The sequence below is a fragment of the Stegostoma tigrinum genome, chromosome 27 (genome assembly GCF_030684315.1).
Source record: "Stegostoma tigrinum isolate sSteTig4 chromosome 27, sSteTig4.hap1, whole genome shotgun sequence".
Lineage (NCBI taxonomy): Eukaryota > Metazoa > Chordata > Chondrichthyes > Orectolobiformes > Stegostomatidae > Stegostoma > Stegostoma tigrinum.
In genome coordinates, this window is record NC_081380.1 from 1125495 (window position 1) to 1147596 (window position 22102).

A 22102-nucleotide genomic window follows, 5' to 3' on the forward strand; every position below is an offset into this window, starting at 1 on the left:
CAGGTCACAGGATGTTCTGCTGTATCAAGTAGCCAGTCAATCTTCCTTTTACATCCTTTCAGACGGTACATTCCAGATCTCAACTCATTGTGTGAAAGCAATCTTCCTCACTTCATCTCCTCCTGTCTTACCAATTGTCTTAAATCTGAGTACTCTGATACTAGGTGGAAATAGCTCCTCCTTACCTACTTTAACCAAACCATGAGAGATTTTGGATGTCTCAATTAAGCTACTCTAAAGAGATCAATCCCAGCTTCTCCAATTTTTTTCACATAACTACATCCCTCTCTCTCTTACAATATATTTTAAATATACTACATATTACACTGTCTGCACTATAAAACCTGCAAGTCACATAAGGAGATACTGGGACAGAAGACCAAAAGCATAAAGAAAGATGGTTTGAAGGAGTAGGGTAAAGAAGCAAAGTGAGGTAGAGGTGAGAAACAAATATAGGGAGGGAATTTCAGAGCTTGGGACCTACTTGATGGCCCAATCGTCAACGGTGCAGCTCTTAAAATACTCAAAAGGTGAGAATCAGAGGAGCGTAGAGACCTCAGGGCTTGCAGAGTTAAGAGAAAATGCAGATATAGGGAGGGCTAAGGTCGTAGAAGGATTTAGAAACAAGGATAAACGTCTTTAAATCAAGAATATTATTCTAATAAAACTCTTCCACATTCTTGAAGATCCTGACATCCTTCCTAATGTATGCTGCCTGGATATGGAGAAAATTAGAGCCTAACCAGTGTTTTATAAAGAACCACCGTTACTTCACTGTTTTTGCATTTTATTGCTCTGTTGTTAAAGCCTATAATCCCTTCAGCTTTGAAGCAGCCTCATCAACTTGTTCTGCCACCAGAAGTCTGTCGACAAACTAATGAATAATTAATTCTACAAAACTATCACAAGCTTCTAAGCTGAATCCTGAAAGGAGAAGTTGCTGAAGAACTGAAGAAACTGTTATCAGACCCCTTTACCTGTTTGTCCGTCAGCTCCCCAGCCACAGGAATAGATCTCGCCCTTCTCTGTTCTGAAGAGACTGTGATCCTGTCCGCATGTAACCTGAAAAACAGTAACAGCACGCTGATGGTGTGAATAGCTTCCAAGCTAGAAGCAATGCTTATCAAACCACATCAAAATTTCTGTATTATACAATACATATTACTACATTATATTACACAAACAAACAATATCTAAAGAATAAAATTTTTAAACATTTAAAGTTTTTTTTTTGAATTTTGCTACTTTTACTTGTAGTTCCATTTTAATTTTAAATTTTTTTGGCTTCTTACTCCAGATCTTGTAATTGGTCACATCAGAGACGCTTAGTTCTCTAATTTTTTCAATTAATTCACAAGATGAGTGCATCACCCTAAAGTCAACCATTTAGTGCCTAAGCCTACGTGCCCTCGAGAATGAGATACAAAGCCACCTAACAGAACCACCACCTCTGCCAATATATTCCCAGGGAATTTACAGGAACTGGTGTTTCCTTGTTCACTACCCTCATTTTGTTAAATGATAGAGGACATGGGTTTGAAGATTGCACCATCAATGGGTGATGGGTTTCTTACAGAGTAACGAGGATTACAAAAATATTTCTTTAGCTGTTACACTTCCATATGCTTTTTAATTTACTGCAGCAATTCACAACTCAGCTTTAATTGTCAGATAAAGTCAATGAAAACAGATGACAAAAGATACTTGCTGACTAAAATGCTTGCTCCTTATTTTCACAGTTCTTGAGAATCAATTACACTGTACAAACTTGTACTGTAAGCATTTAGAATGAGCACTCATACGTAAAGGTTGTCTATCAAAATGCCACTTCAGTTTTCCCACTGCTCCGGACATGTGTTATTTTTCTTTAAACTACCTTTGATAAATGAGCAGGAGATCAAATCTGAGTGTCTGCCAGTTTTTGTCATTTTCTAACTAAATTACCAGAAGTGGTAAAGACAACCATGCAAAACCAACCTCTAATGGCTGTCAGTAGAACTTAACCCTGCATCAGGAATCCCTACTGAATACCTATCATCCATCACGTATCCTGAAAACACTGCCCTTTTCGTGATTGAACGTTGCATGAGATTTATCCCAACTCCAGCAAATTTGTTCATTTGTTAACAAAACGAACGCACAGCCTGATGTTTATGCATAGATAAAGTGAGATTTTAATGTTAATATTTTGAGTTAAATACAACTGCTTCCTTTAGCCTTCAGTTGCCCAGTGACATCCCAACTCAATGCTACTGGTCTGAACTACCTCACCCCAATTTCTCTGACACACCAATCATTTGGGAATAACAGGATGCCATTCAGCCCTGAGCTTGTTTCATCTTTCAGTTAGAAGGTGATTGATTTGTACAATTCAATGGTCCTTGTCAATCAAAAAAAATCAAACTTTCAATACTTTCAGTCGACATTAAGTGCAACAGCTTCGTAGATTGTTCGTTTCACTAGCTTATGTTTGAATAAATACTTTTTGGAATCATCCTTGAACAGTTAGGCTCTTTTTTTGAGGTTATATCATTGTTATAAATCTCTTCAACCAGAGAAAGTAATTTTCATCTGTCTACAAATTCAATTCCTTTGGACATTCTGTATACAGTAAATATATTACCTCATTCGCTGTATTCAAAGGAATACAAACCTAGATGATACAACCTGTCATCATAATACGGGCAGTATTCTGGTGAATCTGTGTCATTGACACACAGAAAAATGGAAAATGTCACACTCTCTTGTGAGAGCACTTTTCCTGTGTTTTAGTGCAGGACTCCAGATGGGGTTACTGCTGGTACATAACTATCAACTTTGTTGATTAACCATTAGACTCCTCAAAGAGTCCACCTTAAGTAATGGGGTAGCCTAGAACATAATTGCAAAAGATAAGGCAACAACTTTCAGTGGATCTCAGCCTCGAGAGGACACCAAGGTAATTATTGCCAGTTTTCAGCCAATTCAATTCACTCAAGCTCATATCAAGAAATACCAGAAAGGTCTAGATACTTCAAATACTACGGGCCCAGACAATGTTTTGGCAACAGTACTGACAACTTGTGCTCCAGATCTTGCTATGCCACTGGTTAAGCTGTTCCAGTACCGATACAACACTGCCATCTACCCAAACAATGTGGAAAAGTGCCCAGGTACATCCTGTACACTAAAACCCGGACAAATCCAACCTGGCCAGTTACCACCCCATCAGTCTACTCTCGGTTATCAGTAAAATGATGGAAGGTGTCATCAAGTAGCACCTACTCTTAATACCATGCTCAGTGACGTTCAGTTTGGGTTCTGCCAGGGCCGCTCAGCTCCTCTCCTCATTACTGCTTTGGGTCAAACATGGAAACAAAAGAGCTGAATCCCAGAGGTGAGCTGACAGCCTTTGACAATAAGGTTACATTTGACTAAGTATGATATTAAGGAGCCCTGGTAAAACTCAAATCAACAGGATATGTGTGAAAACTCTCCACTGACATGAATATACTTGGCACGTAGGAAGATGGTTGTGTTTTTGGAGATCAGTGATCTCAGCTGCAGGACATCTCCGTAGAGTTCCTCAGGGCTATAACCTAGGCCCAACCATTTCCAGCTGCTTCAATGACCAGCGCCATTTGCGATTCCTGGAGTTGTCCACACTGAAATACAGCAAGGCCTGGTTTGGACTGACAATTGGCAAGCAACATTCATGCCACACAATGTCATGCAATAACTGTTTCCAACAAGAGAGAATATAACCATCGCCTCTCGCCATTCAGTGGCATTACCATCACTGATTTCCCCCACTATTAACATTCTGACAGTTACAATTGATCAGAAACTGAATCTGACAAGCCATATAAATATTGTGGTTGCAACAACAGATTACAGGCTAGTATTCCTGCAGAAGATAACTCCTGACTCAAGGCCTGACTACCATCTACAGGTCTTAAGTCAGGAGTGTGACAGAATACACCCCGCTTTCCTGGGATGACTGCAGTTCCAACAACATTCAAGAAGCTTGACACCGCCAGGACAAAGTAACCTGCTTGACTGTTTCACAGCTGTGGTACCATGCACTCCCTTTACCACTAACACTCTTAAGCAGCTGTGTGCACCATCTACAAAATGAACTGCAGAAATTCTTCAAGGCACCTCCAACAGTACTTTCCAACATCACTGCCATTGAGAAGGGCAAGGGCAGCAGGTACATGGGAATACCAACTACTGCATGTTCCTCTCCAAGCCGGTCAGCAACCTGACGTGGAAATATACCACTGTTTCTTTACTGTCGCAGGATGAAAATCCTGGAACCCCCTCTCTAATGGCACTGTGGCTTCACCCACATCAAATGTACAAGTGGTTCAAGGACACAGTTCTTAAGAGCAACTCGGAATGGGCAATAAATGCTGCCTCAGTCAGCAATACCTACATCCCATGAATCAATAAGAAAAAGGCTTAAAAGGTGACGAAGGTAAGACAAAGTCAGTACATGAGACACAGAGATGGCTCCATGTTCAGCAAAGCTGCTTTTAGCTAAAGGCAACTGAACTATATTTGGGGCTCAAGGAAGTCCTACTGTAGTTCATGATCTCCATGCAATGAGGGCTCCAAGAAATCAAGAGAGCTGTGCTTGGTACAACTGAGTTAGGTTAGTGTTTGGTCTAATACTGGCTTGGTTAAGCTCAGTATTTGTGAAAAGCTGTTGTGGCTGTTAAGTGCTGAACTGCAGTTTCCAAAACCAGGCAGTGTAGTCTCCAGAAAGGGCAGTACACAACCAGAGTGTGAGAGCACTCATTAAGACAATTCATGATGAAGTGGCTTTTGATCAAATTTCAAGGTCAGTTCATGAAAAGTGAAAAATCATCATCTCATGAAACTTTCATGAGATTTGAAACAAAAACAGAAATTTCTGGAAAAACTCAGTTCTATAGAGTCACTGGATCCAAAAATATTAATTCTGCTTTCTGCCAACAAATGCTGCCAGTCGTGCTCCAGCAATTTCTGCTTTTGTTTCAGATTTCTTAAATAAGATATAGTGACAGGAGTTGAGTGGAAGGATGCTGAGAAATTTGTGAGATTTGTTTAACTACACTTACTATTTAATGTGGTCTGTTGACACTTGACCATCTGATACTATATTTGCCTTATGTTAAGTTTGGATTGTTAGAATATAACTCTACTATGAACAATCTAAACCTGAATGTCAATAATCTTTGTATGTCTGTTAAGTCTGATTTGTAACAAACTAGTTATTCTTTGTTAAGCCAGGCTGAATTGTCTAATACTAAACCGGATACAGTCTAAAACCTATTTAATTGGCTTAGTTTTAATGTGTGTTCAATTCCCACCAAAACTGCGGTGACCCTCAAGTTAAACCACCACCAGTCGTCTCTCTAAAATGAGAGCAACCCTAAAGTCCAGTTGGATTATGGCAACTTTAACGTTATCCATAATAAATTTTAAAATTTGGTTTGGCTAGTAGAGAACTGGGAGTGGAAAGAAATGAGTGCACACCTCCAATCTCAGTCGTAACAAGAAAAAGAAAAGATAATAAGTGGCTCAAACTCCATCAAATTATAGCTTTATAAATATTTTATGAGTTGTCTGAAGAAGCTGCGCATGGGAATGAATTGCAGCAGGGGTGGGGGGAAAATATAGGGATGCAACAAAGTCTCCAATTTAATTAGAGAAATGGACGAAACCTTGTATTCCAGACTGACTCATATGGTACTGAAAAGAGCGTGAACCAAGTCCTGGGAATAATCATCAGGATTAACAAATTGCCACTGAAAAGGAGCTGCCAGTGCTGCTCAAGTGAACAAACTGCAGTGTATTTAATTTGAATGTGTATCCTGAATCCTCATTCTGCTTGCCATTCAGAAGTGAAGTCTTCTAACAATGCACTGAGTCAAGCAGGAGATGGAACTGTGAACACAATTGCACGAGTTTGCCACTGAATAAAAAGAACCATTGCCTGTTTCAAAGTATTCCTCCTGTGATCTTTCACAATCAATTGGGACTTTCTAACAAATTTAGACCTTACCTCAACAATTTTGTCATCTAAATCTTCAATTCGGTGAATAATTTGGCTGCCACTGGAAAAATAACAAATATCATGGTAAGTAAACTAGAGTCACAACACACGTACAGTTAAAGACTGATCTGCACTTTAGACCAAGCTGTGCGGCCATAACACAGGGCAAAAGGTCCTGACTAAGAGACAGCGAGACCCCTTGGAACAGGTAAATGCACGGGCAGAATGGGGCAACATATTGCACGTTGATGTCTCTGCCAATTGCATCATCAATCAGTCACATCTTCGTGCACTTTCACAGATTATTTTAATACAATTGTGCAGTAAGAATATAGCTGAAGAATGTTTTCTGCAGAAAGGATGAGAGGGCCATTTTCATTGATCAACATTGAATTAAAGTATTAACAGTAGGACTGCAGGTACGAATCATGCACATGTTTGGGTTGTGTTTCATGGCTGATGCAGGGAACTCCAGAATTTGATGAAGCAATTGGTTCCTTGAAGGTTGGAGGTGTGACCAGAGTTGGAACTACTGACTGGAAGATTACCGGTGGTAGAAAATAGAATATTCAGAATGAGAAATGACAGATTATTTCTTCAATCTCCAAATTTATCTCCCAAAGACATTCTTCAACCAGCTCCCAGAAACACAACACATCCATTTTGTTCTCACTGATAATCCTCCATTTCCCTGTTCCAAAAGCACACACATACTGGCCTCCTCCCACCACTATTCTTTCAGCACTCATTGCTCCCATTCATACTGACAAACTCTACAACTTTCATAAGTAACCTCACTCCTCCATTATTGGTCAGGCTTTCCTGCCAAATCGAATCCCCAATCACTTCAATGTCCCAGCCAGTCAAATCTAACTGAGTCTCTAATTCATCCTCTGTACACCTTAATATCTTACTCTCAGCCTCTTGTTCATTTCCGATGTCCTTTAGCAATCTCTTTCATTTCCTTTAGGGCCTTACAGGCACAAACATATCACGCTGAAAAAAAAATCACAATTTTGACCATCCTCTACATAAAAAGTGTTTATAACCTACCTATTAAATCCTAATTTACATTTCCTATCATGCCAAGCTGTAGATAGGCTGTTCACCTTAACAAAGTCCCAAGATATGCATGCGGGCCCCCATTACTTTCCCACGCTTTGTAAAAAGCCTAACTTTTGATTGCCTTTTTAATTATACCACTTAAATCCTAGCACTGCCCAGGGTATCTATGATGGACTGTTATCATTAAAAGGGACCTCTTCACTTACACTCTCCTGAGAGATTTTCTGTTTATCACTATTTGTTACTATTTAACTAAAGTTCAGCTGACTGCTGACCCTTACCCAGTCAGGTTTCATTTTAGATCTGAGTAAGGGCTAAAAGGTAGCTTACCTATAAATCTCATTGTCCACGATGCTTCTCCCACACTGTCCGTAGGCATTGTTTCCCATACTGAAAACTGCGAAAAAACACAAACCAAATCCAAAAGAGCTCCCAAAATTTTATCAGAAAGCACCATCATCTGGCAGGGCTAAAAAATACAATTTCTAAAAAGGACAATACAAGGAAAGGAGAGGGGTACTCTGTTGTACCAGATTAAAAAGCACAAGCAAAACAAATGGAGCTAAAAGCTGATAAGTCCCCTGGACCTGATGGGTTGTATCCTGGAATTTTAAAAGAAGTAGCTACAGAGATAGTAGGCGAGCAATCTCCAAAGAATTGTCAGATTCAGGAAAAGTCCTAGGGGACTGGTAAACTCCCACTGTATGATTTTTACTAAAAAGAGTAGGGAATTTTAAAATAAGACTAGTTAGCTTGACATCAGTCACTGGGAAAATGCTAAAGTATATTGTAAAGGATCTAAGAGCAGAGAATTTAGAAATAAATACAAAATGAAGCAGAGTCAACACGGCTTCATGAAAAGGGAATCATGCCTGACAAATTTATTAGGGTTCTTTGAGGAGCTGACAAGCACGGTAGATAAAGGAGACACCAGTGGATGTAATAGATTTGGATTTCCAAAAGGTTTTAATAAGGTACCATACATAAGTCTATTTAAACTATAATAACCCATGATGTTCTGGTTGTATATCAGCGTGAATAAAGGATTGGCTAACTAACAGAAAACAGAGAGTAGGGATCACAAGGGCATTTTCACAACGGCAACATGGAGGGACTGTCAAACAGGAGGGGGTTCTTTGAAGTTTAGGAGAATAAGAGGAAACCTAATTGAAACATATAGGATAATTTTAGGGTCTTGACATGGAGAGATTGTTTCCCCTGTGGGAGAGTATAGGACCAGAGGATATAAGGTCAGAAAATGAGGTCGCCCGTTTAAGGCAGAGACAAAGAAGATATTTTTCCCCTCAGAAGGGAGCCTATCTGTAGAATTCTTTACTGTAGAGCGATGGGGGGCTGGGTTATAATGTATGTTCAAAGCTGGACAGAGAGACTTTTAATCAGTAAGAAAATAAAAAGAGTCACAAACAAAAACAAATTGCTGGAGAAATGTAGCAGATCTGCCAGAAGGGTCACTATTCACAAAGCATTAACTCTGCTTCTCTATCCACAGATGCTGCCACATCTGTTGAGTTTCTCTAGCAATATTTGTTTGAGTTTTAGATTTCCAGCATCTGCACTTCTTTGTTTTAGTTTAGGGAATCAAGGATTATCCGGGATAAAGCTGGAGAGTGGAGTTGAGGATCATCAGAGCAGCTATGATCTCAGTGAATGGCAGAGCAGACTTGAAGGGCTGAATGGTCCACTTCTACTCCTACATCTTAAGGCCCCTATCACATTATTAAATAATACAATGACTTTCAAACTTTCTTACATTTAAATTTCTCATGGCACCAAACTTTGCTAGATTTGTAATCACCTGCATTCCTACAATGTTACAACATACCTTCTCTGCACCACCTCCCACTATGCCTGCTCATTGCCCATTGCCTCATCTCTTACATACTTTGCACTACTGACTTTGGCCTCCAACTCCCACTACCAACATCACCACTTGTGGCTGTACTTTCTGGACAGTAATGTCTGGAATTCCCTTCATAATGTCTTTCCCTCACCTCTACTCCTTCACCCCAGCTTCCTGAATGACCAAACATTTGAACGGCACACAAGCCTGGTGCAAGTCTGGCTAGGGGAGCTGACTGAGTATTGAACTATAACATACATAACTGGGTCAGGGTCACTGCTTTAATCTGAAATAAATATATCCCTTACAGATTTAGTGCTCTGAAACAATTTTGTAGAAAAACACAAACACTGGAGCTTTCAGCAAAAATACATCACATGAAGGAGGAAAAATGAAAAGAAAACGATGAACCAATCATGGGTAACTAAGCAAGCCAAGGAGAGTATGACATTGAAAAAAAAGCATAAACGGAGGTAAAAGTCAGTGATAGCTCCCAACACTGGGATAAATTCAGAATCCCATTAAGGAGGACTAAAAGATAATTAAGACAAAGAAGATAATTAAGTACAAGCTAGATAGGAAAATTAAAATTGACAATAAAAATTTATTTAAATATATAAAAAGAAAGAGAGAAATCAGGGGGAAGAAAGTAGGGAGAGGTGCGTGGAATTAAGTATCGTCACCAGAGAAGTAGTATCAGACAAACTAATGTGCTAAAGGCAGATAAGTCACCTCGCCTTGTGAGTTGCATCCTAGGGTCTTAAAAGAGGTAGCTACAGAGATAATTAATGCATTGGATTCTGTGAAGTACCAGAGGTTCGGAAAACTGCTATTGTGACACCCATTCAGAAAGGGCACAAAGTAGGTAACTGCAGGCAGATTGGCCTAACATCTATTGTTAGAAAAGCATTTCAATCAATTCTTAAAGAGCTAATGGTAACACATTTGGAAAATCATAATCTACTCAAGCTGACAATGGTTTCATGAAACGGAAATTAGGTCTGACTAATTTATTAGAGTCTTTTGAGGAAGTCTCAACCAAGGTGGATAAGGGAAATGGTAGATGCATTATATATGGACTTCCGAGAAGGCATTCGACGAGGTATCTCAAAAAATGTTAAGTAATAAAATGAGGTATTGGAGGTAATATATTGGTATGAACAGAGAATTGGCTCATAGCAGGGCTCATAGTGAGCGGGATATGGGGTTCTTTTTCAGGTTGGCAATTGATAAGTAGTAGGGTTCCACAGGGATCAGTGCTGGGACCACAACTGCTTACAATATATATTAATAGTTCGCAGAAAGGAAGTGAATGTATTGTAGTCAGATTTACAGCCAACCGAAAAATATGTGGAAAGGCAGATTGTGAGAGGGATATAAGTAGCATACAGAGACATATTGATAGGTTATCTAAGTGGACAAAATGTTGGCAAACGAAATATGTCAGAAAACATGAAACCGATCATTTTGGAAGGGAGAACAGAAGAATAGTATGATTAAATGGAGACAAACTGCAGAAACCAATAATGCGTAGAAGGACTTGTGCATGAAACACAGAAACTTACCACACAGGTGCAGCAGGTAATTAGGAAGGCTAATGAAATATTGGCTCATTTCAAAGGGATTGGAGTATAAAAGGAGGGCAGTCTTACAGTAATTGAACAAGGTGCTGATGAAACCACATCTGCACAACTGAGCAGCATGGATTGGAAATAGCTAATGCAACACAAAATTAACCCATAGATGGGAGCAAACAAGAGGCTTGCAAGCCTGACCCCAGACACTTGGAAACACAGGAACAATGAAGACAGTAAGAGATTTCAGATGGATAGGAGCAGATTGGTGAAGTGTGCAAACACATAGGAAATTATATTTAATGTAGAATATGTCAAGTGATGCATTTTGCTCAAAGTAATGATGAGAGACAACATGAGAGAACTTTAAAGGCAGTGCCGGAACAGAAAAAGGTCCAACGATACATACACAATTCAACAGAACAAGTTGAGAAGGCTGTGGAGGAAAATATGAGCATTTGATTTTATAAACAAACTAAACAGAACAAAAGTAAAGAAATTATGTTCAATATTTATAAATTACTCGCTGATGACACAATACAGGGCACCACACTTTAGGAAGAATATCAAGACCTTTGACAAAACACAGAAGAAACTTGCTAACATTAATACTGCTAACTAGTGTGCTGCCTGACAGGGTAGGGAGAGCAAATTGAATTGGAACTTGCACAGTGAAATTGTTGAGAATATGAACAGAGAAAAATTACGAGGTTTTGGGAAAAATAACAGGAAAGTGGGCCAAATCAGACAACGCTTTCAAAGAATTGTTACGGGAACAATGGGCTGAATGGCCTCCTGTTATTTGCAATCCTACAACTGGCCTAGATAAATTTTTTCACTACTTCTTGAAAGGGTAAATGAGGATGGAGAGAAATTTAAATGTAATTGGTTGGTAGTACAGAAAGCAAACAATGCGAGAAAGGAGACAAGCAGCTGAAGCTTTTCAGCTCATACATCAGGACTAGGACTCAAGACTTGAAAAAAGAGACACAGTTTTAATACAGCACAAAAAACAGAGTGCTGATTGGTTAGGTGATCACTGGAATTATAATCTCAGACTTGCTCAATGGGCTGCAGTCTTTCCCTGTCTTTCCTCTCCAGTTTGCAGCGGCAACAAACTGACCTCTACTGCCCCTTAAACAGGTATTTGAACAGGGTCAGGTTGTGACACCATCAGTTTATTTACACAAGGATTATTCTTCTACCAACTGGCAAAATTACAACCATATAAACAAAAACAACCTACCACAGCTTAAGGGTGAATGATGGAGAGCAGGAAACCTGTCATATACAATTGAAGAAGAAAGAAGATACAGACCTCCTTCGTTGTCAGTCAGCAGTAGCGAATGTGCTCTCCCACATGACACCTGGATCACACGGGTTTCCTGAGGCCTCTCTAGAGGTAACGGCACTGGTGATGGTTCCAGAACAAATTCATAGCCCTTTGCTGAAACAGGATTCAGAACAGTACAGTAACAATGTGTGCTTCTGGAGCAAAAGAAATCCAACCTTGCATTTTAAGGTCTTAGTTTTGATTTACTCAAAATGCTATTACCCCACAACACGGTCACCCACGGCTCAAGCGTTCACATAGATTAGACTCCATTGGTCTTACCTACTGTCATAGAATTCCGGATAAGAACTCAGGCTCCAGAGTTTAAGGATTAGTTTTCTCATTGGTTACTCTTTATAAAGGAAATTACTGGAGGTAGTGTAAATAGGGGCTGGAATTCTAATGAAACGATTTACCCATAATCTGGAACAATTGGTGAAATTATTGAACCACTATTTCCTGCCCAATGCATTGGAATGTTAAAAGGCGTTTGGTACACATCAGTTAGTTGCCGAGGTCACATCCATATTTCTGTTAAAAGTACATCTGTACAGACCTGTTACAGGTCAGGGTGTGTTCAGTCCTCGAGACCCCTTACTCAATGCACACATAAGGAACAAAAAGGGATATGAGTGAACCCACTACGGTCAGTTTGACTGAAAGACTGTCAGCAACAGTTACAGACTTTGATGCACATGATGTAGCCCATCAATATTGCATTAAAACTCTGACTCAGTCACAAAGGAAATGGTCAATCGCTCAGTCGGCTGGCCACATGACTGCATCGTGCTTCATACATCACAAGGAATGTTCTAGAAGGCTGGATGGACTGCTTCTTTGCTCAGTCCCAGGTACGTTGTTTGCTGATTTTTACACTGACCGTGACTTGCTGAAAAGTATTCATCAATCCACTGACTGATCATAGGAAGTATATGTGTTTTGTCAAAGGTCTTGACATTCTTCCTAAAGTGTGGTACCCTGTATTGTGTCACCAGTCAGTAATTTATAATATTGAACACAGTTTCTTTGCTTCTGTTCTGTATAGTTTGTTGATAAAATCAAATGCTCATATATTCTTCCACAGCCTTCTCAACTTGTTATGTTGAATTGTGTACGTATATTTGGACCACTGTCTGTTCTGCTACTTCCTTTAAAATTCATTCGTGCTGTCAGAGACCAAAATAAGAGCCGGCAATATGGATTTCAAGGAAATCTTCTATCTCAGAATGGTTGGAATGTGAACTTTATTCTGTTGAAGCAAATAAATGCATTTAAGGGGGAACCTTAACAAGCACATGAGAGAAAGGAATCTAAGGATAAGCTGACAGGAGATAAAGCCAGGCTGAGGTGGTTCACATCGCTCTTGTGCTGCATGTTCGAGGTAATCAACACCCCAAACCCTAAACACAAATCTCCAACGGAATAAAAGCGAACACCAAACACAGAACATTTGCCATTTCAAGGTCACCGCAACTCACTCCTATCTGCCCGACTCCGGTGAAATCCAATCTGGGAATCTTTGTTCAAGCCCATTCCCCAGACCTTGGTGATGTCACGAGTTTGTGAAGCCAATAAAGTGAACCCATAGCCACAGGCCGCAGATGAGATCTGTTAAAATGACATACAAAGGTTGCATTGTGAATGTTTGCATCTTGGAATGGTTTGATAAACCTATTTTTCAATGATGAATGGCATAAAATCATCATCAGATTTAAACACAATCTCCTGGCCCCACAAGCGGTCCAACAACAGACAATATTGACCAGTTATTTAACAGCATTGCTGAAACCAACCCCTCACTTACATTCCTGTCCCTCTTCTCAGTTTAGCATTGAAAGAAGCCTCTCTCTAAACCTTCTCCACACTCTCATCTCATTCTCAACTTCTCCACTTGCCTTCCATTTCTCTCCTCCATCAACCCCACTCTCTCCTAATCCACAAATGATCATGTCATGTTGTGACATTTGCATGAATTCATGTGCTTAAGAGAAAAAGAGATTATAATCAGTTCTCTTACCAATGCCATGTTTTTAACAAATGAAGCTATCACAAAAGATTTGACAATGTGGGGACGAGGATAGGATTGTCGATTAATAATTTCGGGTTGGAGGAGTTTCCAGTTGACCAACTGAGAACATGATCTTCATTTGAGAAAAAGGTTTCAAATCTGATCTAAAATCAAGTAGTTTGTAAATGTGGATGGTGTGACCTTCTCAGGTGCCTGCACCTAGGAGAATTAATATATGACATGGAGTATGGTCACAACTGAGAGTCTGTCAGATGTGGAGAATCTAAGAACATTTTTCAATACAATATCTGGCTGAGGATGCGCAGAGAGGTACGAGAGACTAAAGAGATTGCTTGCCTCACAAAGCCAAAGGACACACCACTGAAGGTCATTTTGATTCAGCTTGAGCAGCTCAACCAGCCCCAGCCTTCAGAGATTACAGAACAATGTTATGGTAGCAGGAATAAACTGCCCAATGAGATAACTAAAAGAGTTGATTGAGGTTTACATGTCAAAACACACAATTTGTTCAGAGGAAGGCAAGGCCAGATCATCACAGGTCATGTCCATTATCCTACACTCAAAGAAAAGAGAGCGCAAAAACGGAAAGAAACTTGTCTCTGTTTAGAGTAGTATATGGAAGGTGCTCTACATTTATTTTCTCAGAACTAAAAACCAACCTTCACCATGATAAATAACAAATCAAAGCAGGATTGTGATTACTTGTACAACTAGCAAAATTGTGTAGTTTGTTTGGTGTTTATGGTTTCCCACCAGAAATAATGTCTCACAACGGACCTCAATTTTGCATGGAAAAATTTTTGGAATTCAGGTGGCTGAACAGGATAAAATACAACAAAGTTCCATTTGTGTCATCCTGCTTGCAACAAAGCAGTAGAGTGCACAATGCAAGTTGTTATCAGTAATCCTTAAATGCAATCTGAAGTAAGACAAAGTGCTGGAGAAACTCAGCAGATCTGGCATCATCTGTGAAGACAGAAACAGTACTCTGAACTCTCTCCAGCACTTTCTGCTTTTATTTCAGCCCTCCAGTTTCTGCAGTATTTTGCATTTATCTAAAATGTGGTCTTTCAATTGATCCCAAACTGGCAAAAGTGAACTTCTGCTTTAACTATCCAATCACATTTCACATCACATCAGCTGAACTGCTTCTTAAAAGGCAGCCCAGTGCTCAGAGGTCATGGGAACTGCAGATGCTGGAGAATCCAAGATAACAACGTGTTAGCGAGTTTTGAGAAGATTTGTAACTCAGGTTGAGGTTGCGGAAGTGAGTTTGCTCGCTGAGCTGGAAGGTTAGTTTTCAGACGTTTTGTCACCATTCTAGGTAACATCATCAGTGAGCCTCCGACGAAGCGCTGGTGTTATGTCCCGCTTTCTATTTATCTGGTTAGGTTTCCTTGGGTTGGTGATGTCATTTCCTGTTCTTTTTCTCAGGGGATGGTAGATGGGCTCCAAGTCAATGTGTTTGTTGATGGAATTCCGGTTGGAATGCCATGCTTCTAGGAATTCTCGTGCATGTCTCTGTTTGGCTTGTCCTAGGATGGATGTGTTGTCCCAATCAAAGTGGTGTCCTTCCTCATCTGTATGTAAGGATATGAGTGATAGTGGGTCATGTCGTTTTGTGGCCAGTTGATGTTCATGTATCCTGGTGGCTAGTTTTCTGCCAGTTTGTCCAATGTAGTGTTTGTCACAGTTCTTGCAAGGTATTTTGTAGATGACGTTTGTTTTATTTGTTGTCTGTATAGGGTCTTTTAAGTTCATTAGCTGCTGTTTTATTGTGTTGGTGGGATTGTGGGCTACCCTGATGCCAAGGGGTCCGAGTAGTCTGGCAGTCATTTTGGAAATGTCTTTGATGTAGGGGAGAGTGGTTATGGTTTCTGAGCCCGTTTTGTCTGTTTGTTTGGGTTTGTTGCTGAGAAATCGGCAGACTGTGTTCACAGGGTACCCATTCTTTTTGAATACGCTGTATAGGTGATTTTCCTCTGCTCTGCGTAGTTCCTCTGTGCTGCAGTGTGTGGTGGCTCGTTGGAATAATGTTCTAACGCAGCTTCATTTGTGGGTGTTGGGATGGTTGCTTCTGTAGTTCAGTATTTGGTCCGTATGTGTTGTTTTCCTGTAGACGCTGGTTTGAAGTTCCCCATTGACTGTTCGCTCTACATCTAGGAATGGCAGTTTGTTGTTGTTTTCCTCCTCTTTTGTGAATGTTAGGCCAGTAAGGGTATTACTGATGGTCTTGAATGTTTCCTCTAATTTGTTTTGTTTATAACAATAACAAAACCTACAGACAAACCAACGGTACACCCATGGGATCTCTGATATCAGGGTTATTAGCAGAGGTAGTAATGCAGAGACTTGAACAAACAGCTCTACCAATCATCCAACCCAAACTTTGGGTCCACTATGTGGATGACACCTTTGTCATCACTAAACAAAACAAATTAGAGGAAACATTCAAGACCATCAGTAATACCCTTTACTGGCATAACATTCACAAAAGAGGAGGAAAACAACAACAAACTGCCATTCCTAGATGTCACAGTAGAGCGAACAGTCAATGGGGAACTTCAAACCAGCGTCTACAGGAAAACAACACATAGGGACCAAATACTGAACTACAGGAGCAACCATCCCAACACCCACAAACGAAGCTGCGTTAGAACATTATTCCAACGAGCCACCACACACTGCAGCACAGAGGAACTACGCAGAGCAGAGGAAAATCACCTACACAGCGTATTCAAAAAGAATGGGTACCCTGTGAACACAGTCTGCCGATTTCTCAGCAACAAACCCAAACAAACAGACAAAACGGGCCCAGAAACCATAACCACTCTCCCCTACATCAAAGACATTTCCAAAATGACTGCCAGACTACTCGGACCCCTTGGCATCAGGGTAGCCCACAAACCCACCAACACACTAAAACAGCAGCTAATGAACTTAAAAGACCCTATACAGACAACAAATAAAACAAACGTCATCTACAAAATACCTTGCAAGAACTGTGACAAACACTACATTGGACAAACAGGCAGAAAGCTAGCCACCAGGATACATGAACATCAACTAGCCACAAAACGACATGACCCACTATCACTCGTTCCTTACATACAGATAAGGAAGGACACCACTTTGATTGGGACAACACATCCATCCTAGGACAAGCCAAACAGAGACATGCACGAGAATTCCTAGAAGCATGGCATTCCAACCGGAATTCCATCAACAAACACATTGACTTGGAGCCCATCTACCATCCCCTGAGAAAAAGAACAGGAAATGACATCACCAACCCAAGGAAACCTAACCAGATAAACAGAAAGCGGGACATAACACCAGCGCTTCGTCGGAGGCTCACTGATGATGTTACCTAGAATGGTGACGAAACGTCTGAAAACTAACCTTCCAGCTCAGTGAGCAAACTCACATCCATAACAAAGTGTGGAGCTGGATAAGCACAGCAGGACAAGCAGCATCTTAAGAGCACAAAATGCTGCTGGGCCTGCTGTCCACACTTTGTTATCCCAGTTCCCAGTGCTGTTATCGTGCAATAGTAATTTCCCTACTTCTGTACCACAAGGACCTGTAACAACTTCCAACTGCTCCACAGTTGTGTAATAACATCCAGAAACAGACATCAGGAAAAAAAACAAGCATGATTGCTGAAAGATATTTAGCAGAATCACCGTCTAATACCATCACCCCTCTCCCCACCTCCAAATCCCTCCAGTCTCCTGCCCTGCCTTCACCCCCCACTTGCCCACACTCCCTCTTCGCCAATTTTCCCCCCATTCCACCACTCCCATTGTCCCCAACTCTCCTGACCATGGGCCAATCCCAATCCTTGATTCACTCCTCCACCATCTCCACCCTACTTGACCAACACCCACTCCAATACTCACACGCCATTTCTACATTCCCTTCTCCACATCCTCCACTTTACCAATCTTCTCTCATGCTCAGCACCTTCCCATCCATTTTCCCCTTGTCCCCAAGCCACGCTTCCACCACCCCAATTTCCATAACACTGCACCACCATCCCCACTCTCCTCACCCAGATTCCAAATCCCCCTTGCATCACAGAACATCCATCCAACTCCATATGCACCCTCCTCACCCCATTCCCACTTCACCCCATTTCGCTCTATCCTACCCCGACACCCTCCCCCTCCATCCCACACCCTCCCTGTCGACCCCCAAACCATCCCAACCCCCTCACCTTCCATCTATCCCACTCCTACCCTCATCCCCAGCCACACCAACTGACCCCCACCCCCTCCCATCACCATCTTATCTTCCATCCTACCCTAACTCCCAGCCACACCAACTGACCCCCACCCCACTCCGTCACCATCTTACCTTCCATCCTACCCTCCCTCCCAACCGCATCACCCTACCCCCACGCCCCTCCGCCCTACCCTAACTCCCAGCCGCACCAACCTACCCCCATGCCGCCCCTCCTCCACCATCTTACCCTCCATCCTACGCTCACTCCCAGCCACACCACCCTACCCCATGCCCCTCCGCCACCATCTTATCCACCATCCTACCCCCACCCCCTTCCACCACCATCTTACCCTCCATTCTACCCTCACTCTCAGCCACACCAACCTACCCCCACGCCCCTCTGCCACCATCTTACCCTCCATCCTACCCTCAATCCACACTCCCTCCATCCTAGCGCCCCCCCACCTGACTCCACTCTCCGTCGCCCCTCACCCTCTGTTCCAGCTCCACTCCGCACGGCCTCAGTTGGATTTGCCGGGGTTTCTGGCCTCCGCTGCGGCCCAGCACCAGGTGCGGGAGGCCCAGGGCCCCGGTGTGGGCGAATCCCCAGACGAACACGCGGCTCTTCCTGCGGCCTTTGCCCATGTAGCGGAGGACCGGGTCCGGGGCCTGTGCCCCCCGCAGGCCTCGGGCCTGGAGCCAGCGCCAACCGCAGCTCCTCAGGGACATTCCCAGCCTCCAGGCCCCGGCCGCCAACTGCAGAAGGTCAAAGGCTGCGGTTCGCTGGGGGCCGCCATGATGGGAAGGGCGACGACCGCCCTTTCCCCTTAAAGTGACAATGTACGTCTCTACACGGTGGGGTCCACATTGATTAACAGCAGCAACGGAAACTCGTTTCCTCAATCAATATGTAGAGCGCCCTGACAAGAACAAAAACAAAGTTGCTGCAAATCCAGCAGGTCTGTGAAGGAAACAAAAGTTCACGTTTCGGGTCTGGTGACCCATCCTCAGAGGGCCAGAAGGTGCAGCACTGGACCTCCTCTTAGGAACCAAGTTCGGGCAAGTGACTGAAGTGTCATTCAGAGAGCACTTTGTGTCCAGTGACCATAACTCTCTTGGTTTTAACACAGTTATGAAAAAAAATAGGTCAGGTCCACAAGTTAAGGCGCTGAACTGGAGCAGGGCTAGTTTTGGAGCTTTGAGGCAGGATCTAGAAGAGGTCGAGTGGGTGAATCCTTTTGAAGGAAAAGGAAGGACTGAAAATAGGAAGCTTTTAAAACAGTGGAATTAAGAGTCCAGGTACAGCATGTCTCCTGTAAGGGTGAAGGGAAAGTCTGGCAGGTTTACGAGGGATATTAAGGCTGTCGTCAGGAAAACGAAGGCGGCATACGTTGGGTTTAAGCTATCGGGCTCAAGTCAATCCCTAGGCAATAAAAAGTATAGGAGCACACTCAAAAGCGACATCAGAAGAGCAAAATGACACTATGGGATGGATCTGGCAGATAATACCAAGAGATTGTATAGCTATGTTCAGAGTAAGAGAGTGGCTAGCGAGAGAATAGGTCTACTTAAAGATCAGCATGGCCATCTAAGTGTAGAGCCAAAGGAGATGGGGGAGATTTTTAATTAGTATTTCTCCTCAGTGTTTATTGAGGACAGAATCATGGATGCTAAGAAAATAAGGTAAACAAGTGGGGATGTTTTGGACCGCATACACATTACCAGAGAGGAGGCGTTTGAAGACTTAAAGCACATTAAGATGGATAAATCCCCTGGGCCTGATCAAGTCCATCCTCAGATGTTGTGGGAGGCTGGGAAGAAATTACAGAGGCACTTGCAGAGATTTTTCCTTCATCTTTAGCCACTGGTGAAGTTCCAGAAGACTGGAAGGTGGCTAATGTTGTTCCATTGTTTAAGAAAGGTAGCAAAGACAAGCCAGGGACCTACAGACCAGTGAGCCTGACATCAATGGTAGGCAAGCTACTGGACAGGATCAATCAACATTTGGATAGTCAAGGTCTGATTAGGGATAGCCAGCATGGATTTGTGCATGGTAAGTCATGTCTGACAAGTCTTTTAGAGTTTTTTTGAAGAGGTAACCAAGAGAATAGATGAGGGTAGGGCAGTGGGTGTTGTCTATATGGACTTTAATAAGGCCTTTAACAAGATCCCACATGGAAGGCTAGTCATGACGGTTAGGTCACATGGGATCCAGGGACAATTAGCTAATTGGATTCAAAATTGGCTCAATGGTAGGAAGTAGAGGGTGATGGTGAAAGGTTGTTTCTCGGAGTGGAGGCCTGTGACTACTAGTGTGCCACAGGGGTTGGTGCTGGGACCTTTGTTATTTACATAAATGATCTGGATGTGAATGTATGAGGCACAGTTAGTAAGGTTGCAGATAATACAAAATTAGGAGGTATCATTGATAGCAAAGAAGGTTACCAAAAATTACAGAGTGATCTTGACCAGATTGGGAAATTGGCTGAGGACTGGCAAATGTAATTCAATACAGATAAGTGTGAGTGTTGCACTTTAGAAAGTCCAACCAAGGTAGGTCTTATTCACTACGGGGTAAGCTACTGGGGAGTGTTGTGGAACAGAGGGACACAGGAGTACAAGCACATAGTTTGTTGAAAGCGGCGTCACAAGTGTTCAGGGTGGTGAGGAGGACATTTAGCACGATGGCCTTCATCGTTCAAGGAACTGAATATAGGAGTTGGGACATTATAGAACATAGAACATTACAGCACAGTACAGGCCCTTTGGCTCTCGATGTTGTGCCGACCTGTCATACCGATCTCAAGCCCATCTAACCTACACTATTCCATGTACGTCCATATGCTTATCCAATGACAACTTAAATGTACCTAAAGATGGCGAATCTACTACTATTGCAGGCAAAGCATTCCATTCCCTTACTACTCTCTGAGTAAAGAAACCACCTCTGACATCTGTCCTATATCTTTCACCCCTCAATTTAAAGCTATGCCCCCTCATGCTTGCCATCACCATCCTAGGAAAAAGGCTCTCCCTATCCACCCTATCTAACCCTCTGACTATTTTATATGTTTCAATTAAGTCACCTCTTAACCTTCTCTCTAATGAAAACAGCCTCAAGTCCCTCAGCCTTTCCTCGTAAGACCTTCCCTCCATACCAGGCAACATCCTAGTAAATCTCCTCTGCACCCTTTCCAAAGCTTCCACATCCTTCTTATAATGCGGTGACCAGAACTGTACGCAATACTCCAAATGCAGCCACACCAGAGTTTTGTACAACTGCAGCATAACCTCTTGGTTCCGGAACTCGATCCCTCTATTAATAAAAGCTAAAACACTGTATGCCTTCTTAACAGCCCTGTCAACCTGGGTGGCAACTTTCAAGGATCTGCGTACATGGACACCGAGATCTCTCTGCTCATCTACACGACTAAGAATCTTACCATTAGCCCAGTACTTTGCCTTCCAGTTACTCCCACCAAAGTGCATCACCTCACACTTGTCTGCATTAAACTCCATTTGCCACCTCTCAGCCCAGCTCTGCAGCTTATCTATGTCTCTCTGCAACCTACAGCATCCTTCGTCACTATCCACGACTCCACTGACCTTAGTGTCATCTGCAAATTTACAAACCCATCCTTCTACGCCCTCATCCAGGTCATTTATAAAAATGACAAACAGCAGTGGACCTAACACTGACCCTTGCGGTACACCACTAGTAACTGGTCTCCAGGATGAACATTTCCCATCAACCACCACCCTCTGTCTTCTTTCAGCAAGCCAATTTCCGATCCAAACTGCTATATTTCCCACAATCCCATTCCTTCGCATTTTGTACAATAGCCTACTGTGGGGAACCTTATCGAACGCCTTGCTGAAATCCATATACAGCACATCAACCGGTTTACTCTCATCTACCTGTTTGTTCACCTTCTCAAAGCACTCAATAAGGTTTGTGAGGCACGACCTTCCTTTTACAAAACCGTGCTGA

The 22102-nt window shown here is 42.2% G+C and overlaps 1 protein-coding gene across 3 annotated transcripts in view; it reads right to left on the minus strand.

The window, feature by feature from the left end:
* The window catches only part of rcc1l (RCC1 like), a 50807-nt gene extending 31898 nt beyond the window's left edge, over nt 1–18909 (minus strand). For 2 of the 3 annotated variants that reach the window (XR_009447296.1, XM_059655234.1), the window contains exons 1-6: nt 18604–18909; nt 13334–13463; nt 11841–11969; nt 7418–7484; nt 6032–6083; nt 978–1062 (exon numbers count right to left, since the gene is read on the minus strand). Coding sequence is in view for 2 of the 3 variants with exons in the window: in XM_059655234.1 (XP_059511217.1) it covers nt 978–1062; nt 6032–6083; nt 7418–7484; nt 11841–11969; nt 13334–13463; nt 18604–18840 (700 nt within the window). In the remaining variant the exon portion in view is untranslated. The remainder of the gene's footprint in view (nt 1–977; nt 1063–6031; nt 6084–7417; nt 7485–11840; nt 11970–13333; nt 13464–18603) is intronic. The other variant, XM_059655235.1, reaches the window with a different exon arrangement.
* Between the last annotated feature and the right edge of the window lie 3193 nt (nt 18910–22102).